The sequence below is a fragment of the Neophocaena asiaeorientalis genome, unplaced genomic scaffold (assembly GCF_003031525.2).
Source record: "Neophocaena asiaeorientalis asiaeorientalis breed wild unplaced genomic scaffold, Neophocaena_asiaeorientalis_V1.1 scaffold407, whole genome shotgun sequence".
NCBI classification, from domain to species: domain Eukaryota; kingdom Metazoa; phylum Chordata; class Mammalia; order Artiodactyla; family Phocoenidae; genus Neophocaena; species Neophocaena asiaeorientalis.
Genome location: NW_020174060.1, coordinates 625,727 through 643,501, shown reverse-complemented (window position 1 = coordinate 643,501; position 17,775 = coordinate 625,727). Strand labels below are relative to the sequence as shown.

Here is a 17,775-nt window from a genome sequence, read left to right as displayed (position 1 = left end):
ACGAGGACCATAATCATAATTGCATTTTTTTAATAAAAAAAAATTTTTTTAATTTATTTATTTTTGGCTGTGTTGGGTCTTCACTGCTGCGAGCGGGGGCTACTCTTCCTTGCAGTACACAGGCTTCTCATTGCAGTGGCTTCTCTTGTTGCAGAACACGGGCTCTAGGTGCGCGGGCTTCAGTAGTTGTGGCTCGCAGGCTCAGTAGTTGTGGCGCATGGGCTTAGTTGCTCCGCAGCATGTGGGATCTTCCCGGACCAGGGATTGAACCCGTGTCCCCTGCATTGGCAGGCGGATTCTTAACCACTGCACCACCAGGGAAGTCCCCATGATTGCATTTTAAAGATCACTGCAGAGGGGAGTGAGCTGGAGAATGACAGGAGTGGCTATAGGGAGGCCTGTTAGAAGCATAAGTTATCTGGCCAAGAGTATATGGTAGGACGATCAAAGATCCAAATGAGATTATTGATGAAAACAAATAGATGAAAGGTTTCTTCTTTACTATGATGGCCTTTCATATTTCCAGACCTTCCTAACTACACACTCCATCTCATCCTTCCCTTGTTTCAGGGAGGCCTGGGCTTCTTGCCAACTCTATATTACACCTCCCCCGACCCCATCCACCTGCCTGTCTTCCACTGTGTACTTTATATCTATCCAAAATATAAACGGAGAAGCTCAATGTCCTTCTGCCCTGTGTAAATGCCCCTCTTCCTCATTAGACCGTATATTCCTTGATGGCGGGAAGCCCTATCTTATTCACCACTGTATCCCCAGCACTTAGCAGAGCTCTGGTACATAACAGTGTCCAGCACATGCTCTCATTAGAAATGCAGAACAAGCTGCCCTGACTCGCTGCTGCAGCGTTTGCAAAGCTTTAGACTTACTGTGCAACAGTAACAAATATGTTTTACTTTGCGATCCGGCACAATGTCACAGAAAACCGAAATGCTTCACAAAACAGTACTTGCCCTCATTTTCTTTTGGCTGTCCTGTGCGGCTCGCAGGTTCTTAGTTTCCCCACCAAGGATTAAACCCGGGCCCGAGCAGTGAAAGCACCAAGTCCTAACCAGTGGACCACCAGGGAATTCCCTCCCTAATTTTTAAAATTAATTAATTAATATATTTATTTTTGGCTGCATTGGGTCTTCGTTGCTGCGCGTGGGCTTTCTCTAGTTGCGGCGAGCGGGGGCCACTCTTGGTTGCGGTGTGCGGGCTTCTCATTGCGGTGGCTTCTCTTGTTGTGGAGCACGGGCTCTAGGCATGCGGGCTTTAGGAGTTGTGGCATGTGGGCTCAGCAGTTGTGGCTCATGGGTTCTAGAGCGCAGGCTCAGTAGTTGTGGTGCAGGGGCTTAGTTGCTCCGCGGCATGTAGGATCATTCCGGACCAGGGATCGAACCCATATCCCCTGCACTGGCAGGCGGATTTTTAACCACTGCGCCACCAGAGAAGTCCCCCTACTTTGTTTTTAACACGTATTCCATTATATTCACTTTTACATGATTCAGACTCACTAAATTCACTTTATGAACTATTGTGTTGTGACCTGACGTTTTAAAAACACTACACTATGAACACACAAATAGTAAAACGTTGTTTGATGTCTTTTCTGGAGTTTCGCTCTGGGTAAAAAAACATCGACACCCTTACTCTTTTCCTAAGGGCTGTTTTCAAGCCTTTTAATAATTTACCATGGCCACTTTCCAGCTTTTCTCATCTTCTCCAAACTAAGGTCTAAGCAGTGCTTGGTCACTGCCAAGAACTGGCAGATTACTTCCCAGCACCGGTACTTCTAGCTGCAGCTCCGCCCATCTCGCCCTCCATCAGTCAGACGGGCTTTCCAAAGGACACAAGCCCACATCCACCCGCCCCTACGAATCTGCTGCCTGCCTGGCTCTCGGGTTCTTCACTCCAGGATTAGAAAGGCATCAGTCGCTTCTCATAAAGCATTTACAGCGGAGTGGCAGTTTCAGGGTACATGTTCGTTTCCCACCTGTGTCTTTCTCTCTTGAGACTAACGTGTATAGAGCATACAAGAACACATACATACGCGTTACCAAATTGACTATCTCTGCTGAAACTATCCCGATTTAGTAACCATTTTTGTTCAGTTCACACTGAATTTTTGGAACAACAGCAATACTAAATGTCTCCGGACACTAATAATTTTTGTCCACATCGCCAGACCAATTCCAAGAACGAGGACTGGGGCCGGAAACGGGGGCCCGACACCTGTGCAGCACGGCGCCCGCTGGTGGGAGGAGACCTAGCGTGGTCACCGGCCAGAGCGCCCCCTCCGTCCAGCACACATGCAGATACAGACGCGCCGAGCCTCCTGCTGGCACCTAGGTCTCGCTGTAAATAATTGAGGCCAATCCCCGGGGGAGTGACATTCAACCCCGGGCCGGGCCGGCCTACAATTCCCAGCAGGCGTTGCGCGAGCCCGGGACTCCATCTCCCGGCGGTCCCCACGCCCTGCCGGCAGGTCAATGGCCCGCGCTCCCAGTAGGTTTGTCCCTTTTTACCTGACGGCCGAGAATGTCTGGAAGCGGAGGGATAGTAGTGGCTTGCCTGCGACGGGGCTACCCCGAATCCCGACCCGAAATAAGTGCACCAACATGGTGGGGGTAGAAAAGGAGCAGCCGGCAACAGCAGCTTCACCCTTACTCCACTGAGAGCTCCATGTTGGCTCCGGCCCCCATCCCGACAACCCCCTCGCGACTCGGCGATGATTGGTGGAAAGAAGCATCAATTTCATTGCAAGCTGTGATTGGAGAAAACCTTGTTAGCCCCCCTTCTGGGACTGATTGCAGAGAGTCGCCTGTCTCCCGCCCCCAGTTCCGTGCGGGCCCTCCCCTGTGCACGCCGTCCGAGTCGGCTCTGGGGTGACGTTTTGAGGGTGTTCAGAGTGCGTCCCCCGCCCTGGGGTATCCATAGTAACGCGTCAGCTGCTGACCTCCGGGTTATTCTCTTATGGGCGCTCCTGGCTGACTCTAGATGTTCCGGAGTCTCCAGGGAGTGTAGACCGCTGGTTCTGGGACACTAAGGGACAAAAAAACCGTTTGGAGTTTTTTCAAAACATGTGCACGTGCTTTGCCACCCACCCCGCTCTCCTAGGCGAGTCAGAGCTCCGGGGACGGCAGCCGCATATATTTTGGGGAAAAAATTCCCTGGTGATTCTGATAAGCTGCCCCTACTCAATGGTTTAGAACCGCTGGCGCGACCCTAAATCCATCTCCCCCACAGATGCCTTCCTACCGCAGTTAGGCTGACTGCCTGAAGCTGCCACCGCACAGCTCTTACACCTCTGTTTCACTCTTAGTTATTTCTTCTGTGTAATTACTTGTTTGCATAGCTGCCTCCCCACTGGGCTGTGACTTCCTTTTGGTTAGTGGCTCTGTCTCATTCATCCGTCCCCTCCTTCCCCTCCAAATGCCTGGCAGGGAAAAGTGTCCTTAATAATAAATTGACGTGAATTGGGGCCGGTGGTAGGGAGGCTGTTCATCGATGAATCTGGAGTGAAACTGGGTAGGAAAACGTGTCAGGATTAGTCTGATGTTGGGCTGGGTGAGGAGGCTGTATGGGAGGGTCCTAAAGTGAGTATGGTGGAATATCAGGGTGAGTGAGGCTGGGGAGAGACCAGAGGAAACCCCACATATCTGATTTTGACAGGTGTCTCAGAGAGATCATGGGAATTTCCTAGCCCCTCTGCAGTGTGGGATTCCATTTTGGGCACCAGGAGTCTTGTTTTCATAGCTCTGCCTCCTGCTCGGGGATAAAACTATGCAAGTCCTGAGCTACCATGACAATTCCCCTCCCAGGAAGGAAGCACAGGTTCCTCCTCTAAGTTCCTCCAGTGGGCAATCTGGGATGTACTCTGTTCCTCTGTTTCCATGTCTTGGACACCGGTCCCTACATCAGCGCTTGGGCTTAAGCCCTGGAGGCCCTGACACATGGGTGGCTGAGTCAGCACCTCAGGAATGGACTTCAGTAGGAAACCTGATGATTCAGGGCCTCAAGAATGGCATTGGACAAGCTACCATACCAGCTGCCTGGGCCTCCGCCTCCTCCTTGAGGTGGCAACAAGGAACTCAACTCAGTCAGCTGTCCCTGGGGCACCCAAATTACCTGCCCTTCCAAATTCCTGACCTTCAGCTGCCCTCTGCTGGGTCAGCCCTGATGCATCTCAGGGGGCTCCCAAAACTGGATCAGAACTTGGTAGAGAGGGTTTCAAGAGGATAAATAAGCAAACATACTGGAGCTTCCAAGGAACCCCACTTTCCTACTGTAAAAGCTCCGAGAACCACCTCTCATCCAAAACAATTGCCTCTCCTCTCTTCACTTGCTCCCTCTCAGTTTCCCCCACCCTGGCTGCAAAGTCAGACGGTCTCCCCTTTTCCATTCCTTAGCACTGTCATACAAGCAAAACATGCAGCCGTTTTCTTTTTCTTTTTGTGTTTGGTCTTAAAGTGTTTCTCTGTGGATCACTCTGTGTGTGTGTATATATAAGGAGGGGAGATAAGTTGTTTTGTTTTATTCTGAGATAAGGTTTTAAGAAACTAAAGATGTATATCTTGGCCCCATAGCCCTATAATCCTAACTAGGATTCTTTCTGTCTTTGTTCTTGGCTTCTGCTCTCTGGCCTCCCGCTTTAAGTCCGCTGGGGGTCTGAAGGTAGGACCGTGGGGATCTCCTTCCATCTGCCGCTAGTCTGCTCCTGCCTCTCCAGGTATTGCCCTGCCAGGCATGGAGGCGGGGCCCTAAGAGGTTTGGCCGCGGGTTGCCCTGGAAGGGGTGTGGGTGGTCGGGCTGGTGACTGCGAGTTGGGACGCCTGAGGCCTGCCCCGACTGAGTCACCGGGCTGTTGTTGTCACCGTCCTGGTTACTGAAGTCCCTGCTCAGCGACGCAGACCTCTTCGGAAACAGCAGCAGCTCCCATCTTTCCAAGCTTTCAGGAGATGCCGCTGACCTGATGGTGAGGCAGATGGGCAGGGGGTGGGGACCAGGGGACAGCTGGGGTGTGGATCCGTGCCCCTCCTCCCCGTGCCACTGCCTCCTCTTTCTCCTCCTCCGGGTCGGGGACCCGGGGGAGGGAGGGTCTCCAACTTCTCTCTGGCCCCTGCACCTCACACAAAAAGCACCCCTTCCTCGGCTCCTCCTTCAGCCCCGGGGCCCCCCTACCCAGCGGTGCAGGCCCCAGCGGCTTCTCAGCCTCGCTATAGTACCCTCCCCACTCCCGCTACCCCCGCCACGCAGCCCCGGCCCGCGATGATGCGCATCTCTGCTCCCCATTCCTGGGGTTCCCACTCTGCCCCTGCCCCACGCCGATGCCCCCAGGACCCTCCTGGGCTGCGGATAGGCCCTCTGATCCCTGAGCAGGATTATGAGAGGCTGGAGGACTGTGACCCTGAGGGGTCCCAAGATTCAGCCCTCCATGGGGAGGGGCAGCAGTCCCTGTTTCGTGTGCCTGAAGTGCTCCGAGGTGAGGGGCTGGGGAGGGCCTCAGGGTTCCAGAGTGTCCCCCGGGCTGGGCCTCTGGCAGAGGCTTGAGGGCACGGAGGCAGGTGAGTCCCAATGCTCTCCCCTCTGTGCCCAGGCTCCTGGCACCACGTCCAGAACCCGGACAGCTTCTTCACCAAGATATCCTTTTGTGCTCTGCCTGGCAGAAGGGGCACGGGAGGCAGGGAGACAGGGATGCAGTGGGCTGGGGACTTGGGGGCTGAGGAGTCGGCGTCCTCAGGAAAGGCCCATCACGCATCAGGCTTAATTCTTGACGCCCTGCCGCATGTACAGCTACCACCAGAGGAGTGGCTTTGCCTGTATCCTGCTGGAGGATGGCTTCCAGCTGGGGTGAGATGCTTGTCCCAGACCCCAAGCTCTTCCCCTTGCTTGCTCAGTACTGCCTGCTGCTTCTGGGCCTCCAGCGCCTTCCCAGGCAACCCAGGGGCTCAGCAGGATGGGTTAATCCGGGGTGGGGGTGTGCCCGGAGGCTGGGGCAGGAGCCCTCCCAGCCCGCAGGCCTCATCACTGCACTCCCTCCCGTCCCAGACGATTCATTTTCATTGTCACCTTCACAACCTTCCTTCTTCGCTGTGTGGATTACAGCGTTCTCTTTGCCAGCCAATCAAAAAACCGAACAAGACCTGGGTCGCTCCACAGCAAAGTGACCTTGTCAGATGCTATCCTACCCTCATCCCAGTGTGCCCAGCGGTGAGTGACAGCTGGTGGGGGAGGTGATGGGGGAGAGCAACCGACAAAGACAAAAGCCTCCCCTCCTTTTGTTCCTTGGTTTAGATCAGCCATTCTCCAAGTTTTTAGTCTCAGGCCACCTTTGATACACTTAAAATTGATCGAGAACCCAACTCCCAAGACCTTTTGTTGATGAGAATCCTATCTAGATTCACCTTGTTAGAGATTAAAGCTGAGGACAGCTTAAAGCTGTTCCTAAGAATGTACAAACATACATTCCATCGACTGTGACCGTGATGTCACGTAGCCTCTGGAAAAGGCCACCGCATACTCTTGGGAGAAGGAGAATGAAAATGGCAGAAAACCTTAACATTATATGAAAACTTTTGACTCTGCTGACACTCACAAGGGTCTGGGGACCCCTAGGGCCCACACTTTGAGAACCACCGGTCTGGCTGGGTCCCCTCTCCAGGACCCCCATCGCTCCCCAAGCCTGGTCTCCCTTGCTATGGGGCCGCTACTTTCTCTCTTCCGTCTGTCCCACCCGGCACAGGATCCGCTCCAGCTGGTCTTCCTGCTGATCCTGGCGGCTGCCTTTTGGCTCTTCCAGCTGCTTCGCTCGGTCTGCAAACTCTTCAGCTACTGGGACATCAGGTGTTTTCCAGGGAGGCCCTGCACATCCCCCCCAGTGAGTTGGGTGAGCGTGTCTGTGGAGGCGTGCCATGTCAGGGGGCGGAGGGTGGGAAGGAGTAGGGAGCTGTACAGACAGAAGGATCCACTGGGAAGAGGGGAGAAGCCCTTAGAGACACCTACCCTTGGCCCTGAATAATGTTAGGAGGTGGGGTACCGCCCCTTAGAACACAGGGTCCTTCCTGTTGTGGAGCTTAGTTGATGTGGATGGTTATGGAAGATGACGTACACTCACGTGCTTGTGGCCCAAACAATGGGTCTTTAGAGGAAGGGCAGTCACCTGACTTTCCAGAGCAGGAGGAACTGGGCTTGGGCTGGGGAGGCATTCCAAACCCCAGGCAGGAGGGGGGCAGGGGAAGCGATGCGCATCTTTGGGCAGCAGTAAGGAGACTGGCCCGCCAGCCCGCAACTGAGTGTCCAGGCCCCCGTCAGTGAGCCCACCCCCCTTTCTGGCCCCTGTTTGCAGGAAGCTACTTCGTCGGCCCCTTCACTGTCCCCGGTCACGCTTTGCTCTTTCCTCCCCATCTCGCTCATGCTCCTTCTGGCTCTGTACCCACGATCTTTCTTTCTTTCTTTTTTTTTTTCGCGGGCCTCTCACTGTTGTGGCCTCTCCCGTTGTGGACCACAGGCTCCGGACGCGCAGGCTCAGCGGCCATGGCTCACAGGCCCAGCCGCTCCGCGGCACGTGGGATCTTCCCGGACCGGGGCACGAATCCGCGTCCCCTGCATCGGCAGGCGGACTCCCAACCACTGCGCCACCAGGGAAGCCCCCCAAGTTCTTTCTTTAAGGCACAGCGCAAAGGCTGCTCCTCTCAGAAGTGCAGAGCCTTTTACGCAGCCGTCCTGTGCAGCAAAGGGGAGAGGTTCTCGAAAGCCCGCCTGAGTACGGAAGCACAAGCCGTAGCACAGGAAAGAGTCGCGAGGGCTGGGGATGGAGGCAGGGAAGCTGAGGAGCTGGACCATTGCTCCTCCAGGAGGTGCCTGACCCCTCTGTCTCCTTCCTTCTTTCTCCTCTTCCTTCCAGGGGAAAGGGAGACCCTGGGATAGACTGGAGAGGCTGGCCTGGAGGGACTTGACTAAGCTGGACTGGGGAGGCTGGGTGAAACTGGGCTAAAATGAGGTTTGCAGATGAGCTCCAAGTGAGATCTGACAGCCTCCACCCCGATGGGGACAAGGCCACTGTCTTAGGAAGGTTAATCTGTTGGAGTGGGATGGGGCAGGGGGTGCGTGTGTGTCTCAGAGCATGCTGAGGTAAAAGTTTGGGGGCTTCCGGGCCCAGCGGGCTGGTACCCCAGGAACGGGAAAGAGACTTCCATGTTACCTGCAGCTCTGATGTACCTTGTATGTGTAGGGCTGCGGGCATGGGAGGGGCGAGCGGTGGCCAGGAAAACCTGCTCTTAAGGAGCTGAGCTCAGATACATGTAGAGTTTGGTTTATGAGCTCTTCCTGGGAAGCACACGACTCACGGCCTCAGGAGGGGCAGGGGCCCGAGGAACACAGTTCAGAAGAGGGTGAGGGGAACTAAGAGGTGCCCCTTGTTGGTGGCAAGGCGAAGGGGGGGCGAGGGGGCAGAAAGCGAAAGGTGGCAGCTTTCGTGCCCCAGAGACACTGGGTGAGGACGACGGGGATGCATCTCTGGTCACGGGGAGTTTGGGCATCGCCGTGGAGAGGAATCCAGGTGGCTGGCGCTCAGGCGTCCCCTCTCCGCAGGAGGAGCTCAGCTCGGTGCCCTGGGCCGAGGTGCAGTCCCGCCTCCTGGCGCTGCAGAGGAGCGGGGGGCTGTGCGTGCAGCCGAGGCCGCTGACGGAGCTGGACGCCCACCACCGCATCCTGCGCTACACCAACTACCAGGTGGCGCTGGCCAACAAGGGCCTGCTGCCGGCCCGCCGCGCCGTGCCCTGGGGAGGCAGGGCGGCCTTCCTCAGCTGCGGCCTGGCGCCCAACGTCGATCTGCTCCTCTCCCGCGGGCCCTTCTCGTTCTTCCGCGGCGGCTAGGAGCTGCCCGACGCCTACAAGCGCAGCGACCGGCGGGCCGCCCTGGCCGCGCGCTGGCGGCGCACGGTGCTGCTGCTGGCGGCCGTGAACCTGGCGCTGAGCCCGCTGGTGCCGGCCTGGCAGGTTGCTCGTGCTCACCGTCTGCGACAAGGATGTGCTCTACGTGGAGCACGTGCTCACCGCCATGACCGCGCTCGGGATCGTGGCCAGTGGCCAGGTGCGATGGGGGAGATATCCGGGGAGGGGGCATTCCTCTGTCCTGGGGCTGAGCCTCCCGCGCATCCCTACCCCTCCCACCGCTAGTGGCCCCCCAGCCCTGCATCCCAGCCGCACATCCTCTGAACGGCAGGCCCCTTCTGCATCCCCATCCCGCCCTCTAGGTCTTTCATTCCGGGTGGGCAGGGCCAAGGTCGTCCGCCGCAAATCCCGCTGCCGGCGGCCTTGGCGCACATGCACTACCTCCCGGAGACCGGCCCTGCCGGCAGGACCAGCTCTTACCGGCAGATGGCGCGGCTGCTGCAATACCGAGCGGTGAGGGTCACGCCTGTAGCGGGGCTGCGGAGGAGGCTTGGCTGCCCGCGGTGTCTGGGGACAGAGGGGCTCAGGGCTGGCCCTCCCGGGCGTCGGGGAATGACTGCGTTGGAGGTTTCCTGCTTGGCGAGTTTGGTTGCCCTCAGCAACCCCTTCTTAGCCTCAGCCCTGCTTCCCCAGGTCTCCCTCACGGAGGAGCTCCTGTCCCCTGTCCTCGCCCCACTGTTTCTGCTCTTCTGGTTTCGCCCTGGCGCCTTGGAGATCATTGACTTTTTTCGTCACTTCGCTGTAGATGTGGCCGCGGTTGGGGACATCTGTTCCTTTGCCCTTATGGATGTGAAGCGCCATGGCCACCCTCAGGTAAGAGCCTGTCCCTGGCCGTGCGGGGTTGTGGTTTGGTAGGAGTTCGCTTGCCTCACTCAAAGCAGAGCTGGGTTCCACCCCCAGCTTCATTGCCCGCCACCTGTGACCTCGAGCTAGTCACTTCACTTCCCCTTAGGGCCCTCATTCGTCAAATGAGGACGGTGCGTGGGACTCTTATGAGGATTACGTGAGATGACATGTGTAGAGCCCTACCAGAGTTCCCGGCAAGTCGTAACACCTGTAAATGGGAACGTCTCGGTCAGTGGACGGGGCTGGAGTCAGGCCAGCCCTGGTATCCAGTGTGAACAGGTTTGGCAAAACACTGAGGTCACGCCGTATCTTAGTGCTGAGTCTGGACCCAGGTCCAGTTCTGCGGCTGTGTTTCTGGGTGTTCTTGAGCTAGTCCCCATTCTTTCCAGTTCACCTGGAAAGAAAGAATGGGGGGCTAGTGTTTCCTGTCCTGCCTACCCCAGGTGGCACCCACTACAGCTATAAAAGTGGTGTTCACGGGAGTTCCCCAGTGGCCTAGTGGTTAGGATTTGATGCTTTCACTGCCAGGGCCCGGGTTCCATTCCTGGTAGGGGAACTGAGATCCCGCAAGCCACGTGGCACGGCCAAAAAAAAAAAAAAAGGGCTGTTGGCGGCACCTGAAGGACCGTCGTTGTTGCTTTCAGTGGCTCTCAGAGGGACAGACAGAGGCCTCACTGAGCGGGCTGAGGACGGGAAGGCTGAGCTCTCATTGATGAGGTTCTCCCTGGTTCATCCACAAGGGTGCCCCCCAAGCCACAGCTCCAAGTTCCTGGGGCACCTTCGAGGCCGGGTGCAACAACATGCAGCCGCCTGGGGCGCCAGCTCAGTTCGCAGCGCCCCGAGCCCTGGGATCCTCAGCATCTCTTCCTCCCCTCTGGTGAGTCAAGCCTGCCTGCCCTGCTGCCCTCCCCCCCGGCCCCTCCCCCCTCTGCCTCACCTCTTGTATTAACCCACTCATTAGCTCAGCCTGCTCTCCTGCCTTCCTTAGACCTCCGCCTCCCCTCCTGTCCTCTCTTCTGACCCTCTCTTCTCTTGCGCCCAGCTGGAGGCCTTCCCGGCCAACCTCTCGATGCAGACCCTCGTGCCCCCTCAGGACCTGAGCCCCGTAGCCCCCTGCCCAGCTGCAGCCACGGCCAACCTCCTGGCCTCCATTTCCCGAATGAGCCAGGACTCAAGGTGAGGGGTGGGGGCCTGAGACGCAGGGAGCAGGGCTGGTGGGGCTGATCCTCCAGGAGAAGGGTGCAGGGGCATGGGGGCGGGGGTGATCAGAAAGGGGAGGCGAAGCCTGGCCCTCCCTGGGGCATGTGGGGACGGGGAGACCTGTCGTTTTTTCATCCACTGTGACCTCTGTTCTAGCTGTGTGTCCCCAGGAGGCAGTGGGGGCCAGAAGCTGGCCCAGCTCCTAGAGCTTACGTCTGCTGAGTCTCCGCGCCATTTACCTGCACCAGGTGAGTAGAGGAGTGCCAGAAAGAGAAATGCGGGGAGAAAGCAGCTGAACAAAAGGGAGAGTGTGGAGGGGCTGGAGTGTAAGGAATTACCCAACAGGAAAGAACACAGTTCAGAAGAGGGTGAGGGGAACTAAGAGGTGGCCCTTGTTGGTGACAAGGCGAAGGGAGGGTGAGGGGGCAGAAAGGGAAAGAAAGGTGCAGGTTTCGTGCCGAGGGACACTGGGCGAGGATGCGAGGACACGTGGGTGTTCGCACTCCCCTCCTGGGATCCTCTTAACAGACCCGCCCACTGGCTAGTCACTGCTCATTTTTTTTTTTTTTTTGTGGTACGCGGGCCTCCCACTGTTGTGGCCTCTCCCGTTGCGGAGCACAGGCTCTGGACGCGCAGGCTCAGCGGCCATGGCTCACGGGCCCAGCCGCTCCGCGGCATGTGGGATCTTCCTGGACCGGGGCACGAGCCCGTGTCCCCTGCATCGGCAGGCGGACTCTCGACCACTGCAACACCAGGGAAGCCCCATTGTCCTCATCTGACAAATGAGGGTCCTAAGGCTAGGGGAAGTGAAGTGACTAGCTCGAGGTCGCAGATGGCAAGCAGTGGAGCTGGGGGTGGAACGCAGCTCTGCTTTGAGTGAGGCAGGCAAACTCCTACCAAACCACAGCCCCGCACAGCCAGGGACAGGCTCCAAGCTGAGGGTGGGGGAGATTTCAGCACCCTCTGCACCGAGCCCGGGGGCTGGGCCTCAGGCTGCAGGGCCGGAGGGAGCCCTTCATTCTTCTCCTCTCCATTTAGCTCCATCGGCAGCAGCAGCAGGAACTGTGGGGCGAGGCTTCAGCCTTCTCCCTGTCCAGGCCCTGGGCCAGCCCGCCACAGACACTCTCGCCGGATGAGGAGAAGCCATCCTGGTCCAGTGATGGTGAGGCGGTCAGGGTGTGTGGGGGACAGACCCCGGGTGAACCGCAGGTATCATGGCACTGCCCAGCTGATGGCTTTTCTCATCAGGCTCCAGTCCTGCTTCTAGCCCCAGACAGCAGTGGAGAACCCAGAGGACCCAGAATATGTTCCCTGGAGGGTTTCAGAAGCCCACAGACACCCAGAAGGAGCCTGGCCAGGCCACTAGCACTGACTGAGAGGGCTGCTCACGGCCAGTATTGTCTAACTGGGGTGGAGGCAGGGCAACGAGTAGGACACTGGGTGGACTCAGACTCGGAGGTATGGGAACAGTGGTGGGAATTTGGGGTGATGGGGATGGTCATCTCTGGAACCTAAACCCCTGGACTGCTTGTCAAGAGTTTTTCCTCCCCCAGGTTCCCTGGCTTCTTCTCTAGCCACAGGAGATCGGACGAGGTAGAGTGGAAGGGCACGCTGAGCCCTCTTTAAAGACCCCCATGGATGCTTTAGCTGGGCGGAACTTGGGAGTCAATGACGAACTCGCCCCGGAGAAGAGAGAAAGGGTAGGAGAGGAGATGCCCAAGGCATCCGGAAACATGTCTTAGAGACAGTCCTCACACGGAGGGGCTGAGAGACAACTATCTGTCCTGGAGTGGTCAGCTGGGAAGAAGTGCCCAAGTGACCTCAAGTTGGAGGGCAGAGCCAAGATGGAGGCCAAGCTACACATAAGGGAGCCATGAGGGGCTGGACCTGAAAGGCAGTAGGTTCTTTTTTTTTTTTGCAGTACGTGGGCCTCTTACTGTCGTGACCTCTCCCGTCGCGGAGCACAGGCTCCGGACGCGCAGGCTCAGCGGCCATGGCTCACGGGCCCAGCCGCTCCGCAGCACGTGGGATCCTCCCAGGCCGGGGCACGAACCCGCGTCCCTTGCATCGGCAGGCGGACTCTCAACCACTGTGCCCCCAGGGAAGCCCCAGTAGGTTCTTTAGACACATCTGGACTTTAGGTTCCCATGGGACTTGTGGAAGGGCATGGGGACTGGGGGTGGGAAGACTAGAGAGGCCTGACGTTTTCGGAGTTCACGTTGGTGTGACATCTGAGGAAGCGGGTCTGGCCCCTCGTCCTGTCTGAAACAAGCAGTAAAGTTTGCTCATGGCTGTGCTGCACAGCTTTGTGACCTTAGTCCTGGAATCCCCACTCCGGTCAGCTGACGACTGCACCTGCTTCTCAGTCCAGATCAGGGAGCGACACAGAACTGCCCGTGATTGGCTGGAAACCACCACTGTTCTCCAGGACTCCCTGTCAAAGAATTACCACCTCCATGCTGTCTGCACGAGTTCAAAGACAAAGCTCGTCATTCATTCTGTAACTGTGATTGACAGCGCTGGGTTAGGCATCTTAGTAGATCTCATAACTTCTGATCTAGTCTCTTACGGTGAATCTTCAGTAATAAATATTTCAGTGATTTAGAGATCAGGCTTCAAGATAAGATACTTCCGAGAGAGGTGAGGGGAATCTAAAATTCACCTAAATAACACAAAAGGGCTCTGGAATACCACTGCTGGGAGACGGCCTTCCAGATTTACTCAGACCTAGGGTAGGGAAACAGACCTAGACAAAGAAAGAGATATTCCCGGGGAATCAGGCCAGTCTCTGCAGACTCTGGACAGAGGTGGGGCGGCACCTCGGAGGGGAGGGAGAGGTGGCTGGTTCCGGTCTGACGGCCCCTCTCTCCGCGAACTGAAGCGGAAAGCAAGAGAGCTCTCAGGGGCCAGGGGTGTCTGGGCCGGGCGGGTCGAACGCCCAGGGCACTGCGCCCCGCATATGCCGCTCCTGCAAGGAAAAGCTCTGGGTGCGTATGCGGCTTGTCACTTCCTGGGTGCGCAGCGTGAGCCCGAAAATGTCCTCGTGATAGCGTTGCTGATCCTGGCGGGGGAAAGAGGGCGGGACATCAAAACCCAAGTCGGAGTTGCCGTCGGGAGTGGGGTCGGCCCCCGGCCCCGCCCCTCCGCACCCGCAGCACGCCGATGACGTCGCCGGCCTCATCCAGCTCCATGTCGCCCTCTGTCGCCAAGATGCGCTGCACCGTCTGCAGGACGCTGGTTGCCATGGTGACATCGCCGCAGACAAACATGTGGCCCCGCTCGAGGCACAGCACGCGGTGCACCTCAGCAGCCAGCTCCGTCCGCAGGATGTCCTGCACGTAGGTCTGAGGGGAGGCGGGGTCAGGGGCCGACCCCGGCGGGGCACCTGGCAGGGAAGGGCAGGCCCCGGGGGGAGCGGGCGGGGCGGGTCCTGGGTGCGGGAAAGATAGCCAGCGCACCTGGTGGGGCCTTGGTGCGCTGGGGTGGGGTCTCAAGGGACGGAGACAAGTAAGGGGCGGGGCATGGGTGAGGGTGGGTGAGACCCAAAGGGGCCTTGGCATGAGGGTGGAGCCGAGTGGGGGCGGGCGTCTGAGCGCCACTGGGTCGAGCGGAGGGTGAGCACTGCAGGGGGCGGGGCTGGCCCGGGCCTGGGCCTAGGCGTGCCGGGTTACTCCTGCCCCCTCAGGGTCCCGCACCTTAGGGTTGTTGGGTTCCCGGGAGAAGGCGGTGAGGACGCGGCCAAACACCCCGCGCTGCTGGGCATCCTGCACCTCCTCGCGGTAGAGATGGTCGAGCTGGGAGCACCGGCAGCCGAACACCAAGGTCATGGGGGCAGGCTGCAGCCCTGCAAGCATCACTGCGGCTTGGGAGAGCCCCCCAACCCCCTCCTGGGGACACAGCCCTAGTGACACCTCCCACTGGCTACCCTCACCCAGGCTGAGGGGCCCACCCTTTCCGGCAGAAACAACCACTCAGCTGTTTGGCCTCTAGGAGAGTTGGGATGCTTTCACAGAGATCCTGCCTGACACTGATTTACAGAGAAGCCGAAGGTCACAGGAGATGGTGACTTCCCTCTGGTGGCATGGCCAGTAGTGACGCTGTGCTACGCCTGGGGCTTCTGACCCCATGCCCTTTGTACCGTCCAACACTGCAGTCTGAGACTGTCTGGCCCCTTCCCTGCTCTAAGCCCATATTCTCCCACACCTTCAGTTCCTGCACTCTACACCTTCCTCTTAGTCACAAGCTCCCTTCTTTTGATTTACCAGCTCCCCTGGGCACCCCATGCCCAACCTAAACACCCTGTAGCTTCCTTGGGTCTCAGACACACCTAGGTGACCTCTGACACAGTCCAGAGTCCACCTGGGGCATATCTGTCTTCTGAGTCCCAGCCCCACCTTCTCCAGACATCCGGGTTCCCTTTGTTGTTAATCCAATCCAACACTACTTTGTGCTGGGCACCAGGAAGCCAGACCAACAGGGCACTGCCCTTGCCTCTAGACCCCCGACCCCCTGGTCTAATAAACTTCTTTTCACCTTTGTGGCCCTGTTCCTTGCCCTCTTTCCTACCTGGTTCCTGCCTTCTAGCCCCCTGCTCTTTTGTGCCCCTAAGTTGTGTGACTCCCTCCTGCCTTCCAGTCCGTCCCTTGGGCCCCAGCCTCACCTTTGCTCTCGATGTCATGTAGCCGCTCCTGCCAAAATCCCCGGAAGGGGGCGATGCCAGTGCCCGGGCCCACGAGGATGCAGGGCAAGCTGGGATCAGGCGGCAGCCGGAAGGAGGGAGCCCTAGCCAAGAGACCCTCCGTCAGGCCCACTTTGTTTCCCCACATCCCCCATTCTTATCAACCTCAGCAGGGTTGAGAGAGGAGAACTCAACTTCCACTGAAAATGAGTTAATGCTTGTGTCTAGCTCATAGTAAACGCAAAGTGTTTAATAAAAGAACTCTGCTGATTGGCAGAAACTTCCTGGACCTGTGGTTTCTGGAGGTTGGGCCAAAGGAAATAAAGCTTAAATTTGAATTGAAGAATGCTTTGATGTCTCAGTTCAGGAGATATAGAAAGTATGGGGGAGGGAAGGACAGACAGCCTTTTAGTTCATAATGGGTTCGCTGAGTGTCTTTGTTTTAAACCATAGCCTCAACATTGGCATTTGGTTTGTACTCACTAGATTGGCAGTTTATCTGTAATTTAGCCTGCTGGATGGGTTTGGGTCACTAGGCCTAGCTGGTGCCATCCTGGGAACACTTCTTTGTCCCACCTGAGACTTCCAGCTCCTGGGTGCTGGATGGGGCAAGACTTCTGAACACAGCAGGAGGGAGGGGTGCCCTGAGATCCTTCACTTTCCTCCAGTGCTCAGTGTTACTGTGGTAACCTAACCAGTTCTCCCCGGACTAAATGCGGATGGGGCACAGTTCCCAAGCACCCTGCCTGCCAACATCAGACTGACCCCAGAGATGTAGGGAGGGACACCGTACACCGTCTAAAAGCAACAGGGCCTGCTGGATCGAATCCCAGCCCCGTCTCTGGGAACTGCAGTTTCAAGATAGGACCCTAAGTCCAAATTAGTGAAAGGCCCCAAACTTAGCCAGACTTGTGAAGTGGGTGCCCCGTCCTGGATATGTTAAGTGGGGGAGTCCCTGCTCCCAATCACACCTTCACCAAAGCTTCTACCCTTACCCTGTGCAGCTGCCTGCCGACCCCTGCACCTGTCCTTGGCCACCTGTGACGCACTCTGCCACCCCTGCTTGGTGCCCCGCCTGCCCGCCTCTCCCCCGCAGTGCTCACTTACCCCCTGATGAAGCAGGGTACGGGGTCTCCAGTCTTGAGTTGGCTCAGCCACGTGGAGCAGACTCCATAGTGCAGGGGACCCAGCCCATCTAGGGGGTTGGGGAGGGAGGGGGCCAGTGAGGGGGCCAGTGAGGGGTCCATCCCGGGGTCACGGTGTGGTCCTGGCCCTGCCCCTGCTTCCCAGCCTCACCTTGGGTCCTGTAGGCCAGCACAGCTACTGTGAGGTGGATCTCTCCTGGATGGGTGCTGGGTGCTGAGCTGACCGAGTAGTACCGGGGCTGGAGCAGGGGCAGCTGGGTGAGAAGCAGCGGGGCAGGCAGTGCCACGGATGGAAACTGCTCGAGCACCTCCAGCAGAGTGGGGCAGCGGAACCACTTCCACTCCTCGTAGCGCCGGGGGTCCTGGTGTGGGCAGGGGGCAGTGAGCTTGGAACCTGCTAGCCCTGCCTGATGACCTCCCTTCTTGACCCCTCCGGAGCTGAGCCTCCTGGGGTTTCTCCCCGCTCAGTAGTTCAGGCCAACAAACATTTCTTGAGCACCTTCTCTGTGCTTTTTTTTTTTTCCATCCTTTTGGCTGTGCTGTGTGGCATGTGGGACCTTAGTTCCCCAACCAGGGATTGAACCCGCACCCCCTGCTGTGGAAGCGCAGAGTCTTAACCACTGGGCCGCCAGGGAAGTCCCCTCCGTGCTTCTTTAAGGCGAGAGAATTCAGAGGTGAGTAGGAACTCCAGAGCTGGGTCTTAGAGCCCCGGCACGATAGCCAGGTGGGCTCCCCTCCTGGCTCGTCCTGCCTCACCGGTCCCTGCTCCCCACTGGGGTGGCCCCCACCTGGCTGAGGGTCTCGAGCTCTTGCTGTTCACTGGGCTCTTCAGCCAGGGTGCTGAGCAGTCGAAGAAGTTGAGGGCTGGGCGGGGAGGTGATGTCCAGGAAAAAGGTGAGAGCCTGGCGCAGCGTACACGGGGGCAGCCGGGGGTCCCGCACCCAGCCGGGAGGA

General features: G+C 57.9%; 3 protein-coding genes across 8 annotated transcripts in view; 1 reads left to right on the top strand and 2 right to left on the bottom strand.

Annotated features, from left to right (window-relative positions):
• Positions 1-2,705, bottom strand: part of ABCB8 (ATP binding cassette subfamily B member 8) — a 16,255-nt gene extending 13,550 nt beyond the window's left edge. For 4 of the 6 annotated variants that reach the window (XR_003004451.1, XM_024754489.1, XM_024754490.1 and 1 more), the window contains exon 1: positions 2,526-2,704. Coding sequence is in view for 5 of the 6 variants with exons in the window: in XM_024754489.1 (XP_024610257.1) it covers positions 2,526-2,620 (95 nt within the window). In the remaining variant the exon portion in view is untranslated. Of the gene's footprint in view, positions 1-2,525 lie in introns of all 6 variants that reach the window. The other 2 variants (XM_024754492.1, XM_024754493.1) reach the window with 1 other exon arrangement.
• An 897-nt stretch (positions 2,706-3,602) lies between these two features.
• On the top strand, positions 3,603-12,996 carry ATG9B (autophagy related 9B). The gene is given in 17 exon segments (XM_024754503.1): positions 3,603-3,618; positions 4,985-5,482; positions 5,597-5,643; positions 5,789-5,850; positions 6,049-6,220; positions 6,743-6,877; positions 8,590-8,997; positions 8,999-9,083; positions 9,245-9,405; positions 9,586-9,765; positions 10,443-10,473; positions 10,476-10,675; positions 10,841-10,974; positions 11,155-11,220; positions 11,222-11,246; positions 12,037-12,160; positions 12,247-12,996. Coding segments are annotated over 17 exon segments (2,472 nt in total). The 3' UTR covers positions 12,375-12,996.
• A 699-nt stretch (positions 12,997-13,695) lies between these two features.
• NOS3 (nitric oxide synthase 3) overlaps positions 13,696-17,775 on the bottom strand; it is a 17,620-nt gene continuing 13,540 nt past the window's right edge. Inside the window, exons 20-26 of the mRNA XM_024754508.1 lie at positions 17,610-17,775; positions 16,973-17,183; positions 16,784-16,871; positions 15,659-15,780; positions 14,694-14,842; positions 14,148-14,342; positions 13,696-14,059 (exon numbers count right to left, since the gene is read on the bottom strand). The exon at positions 17,610-17,775 is cut by the window's right edge and continues 6 nt beyond it. Coding sequence (XP_024610276.1) covers positions 13,898-14,059; positions 14,148-14,342; positions 14,694-14,842; positions 15,659-15,780; positions 16,784-16,871; positions 16,973-17,183; positions 17,610-17,775 — 1,093 coding nt within the window. The 3' untranslated portion in view covers positions 13,696-13,897. The remainder of the gene's footprint in view (positions 14,060-14,147; positions 14,343-14,693; positions 14,843-15,658; positions 15,781-16,783; positions 16,872-16,972; positions 17,184-17,609) is intronic.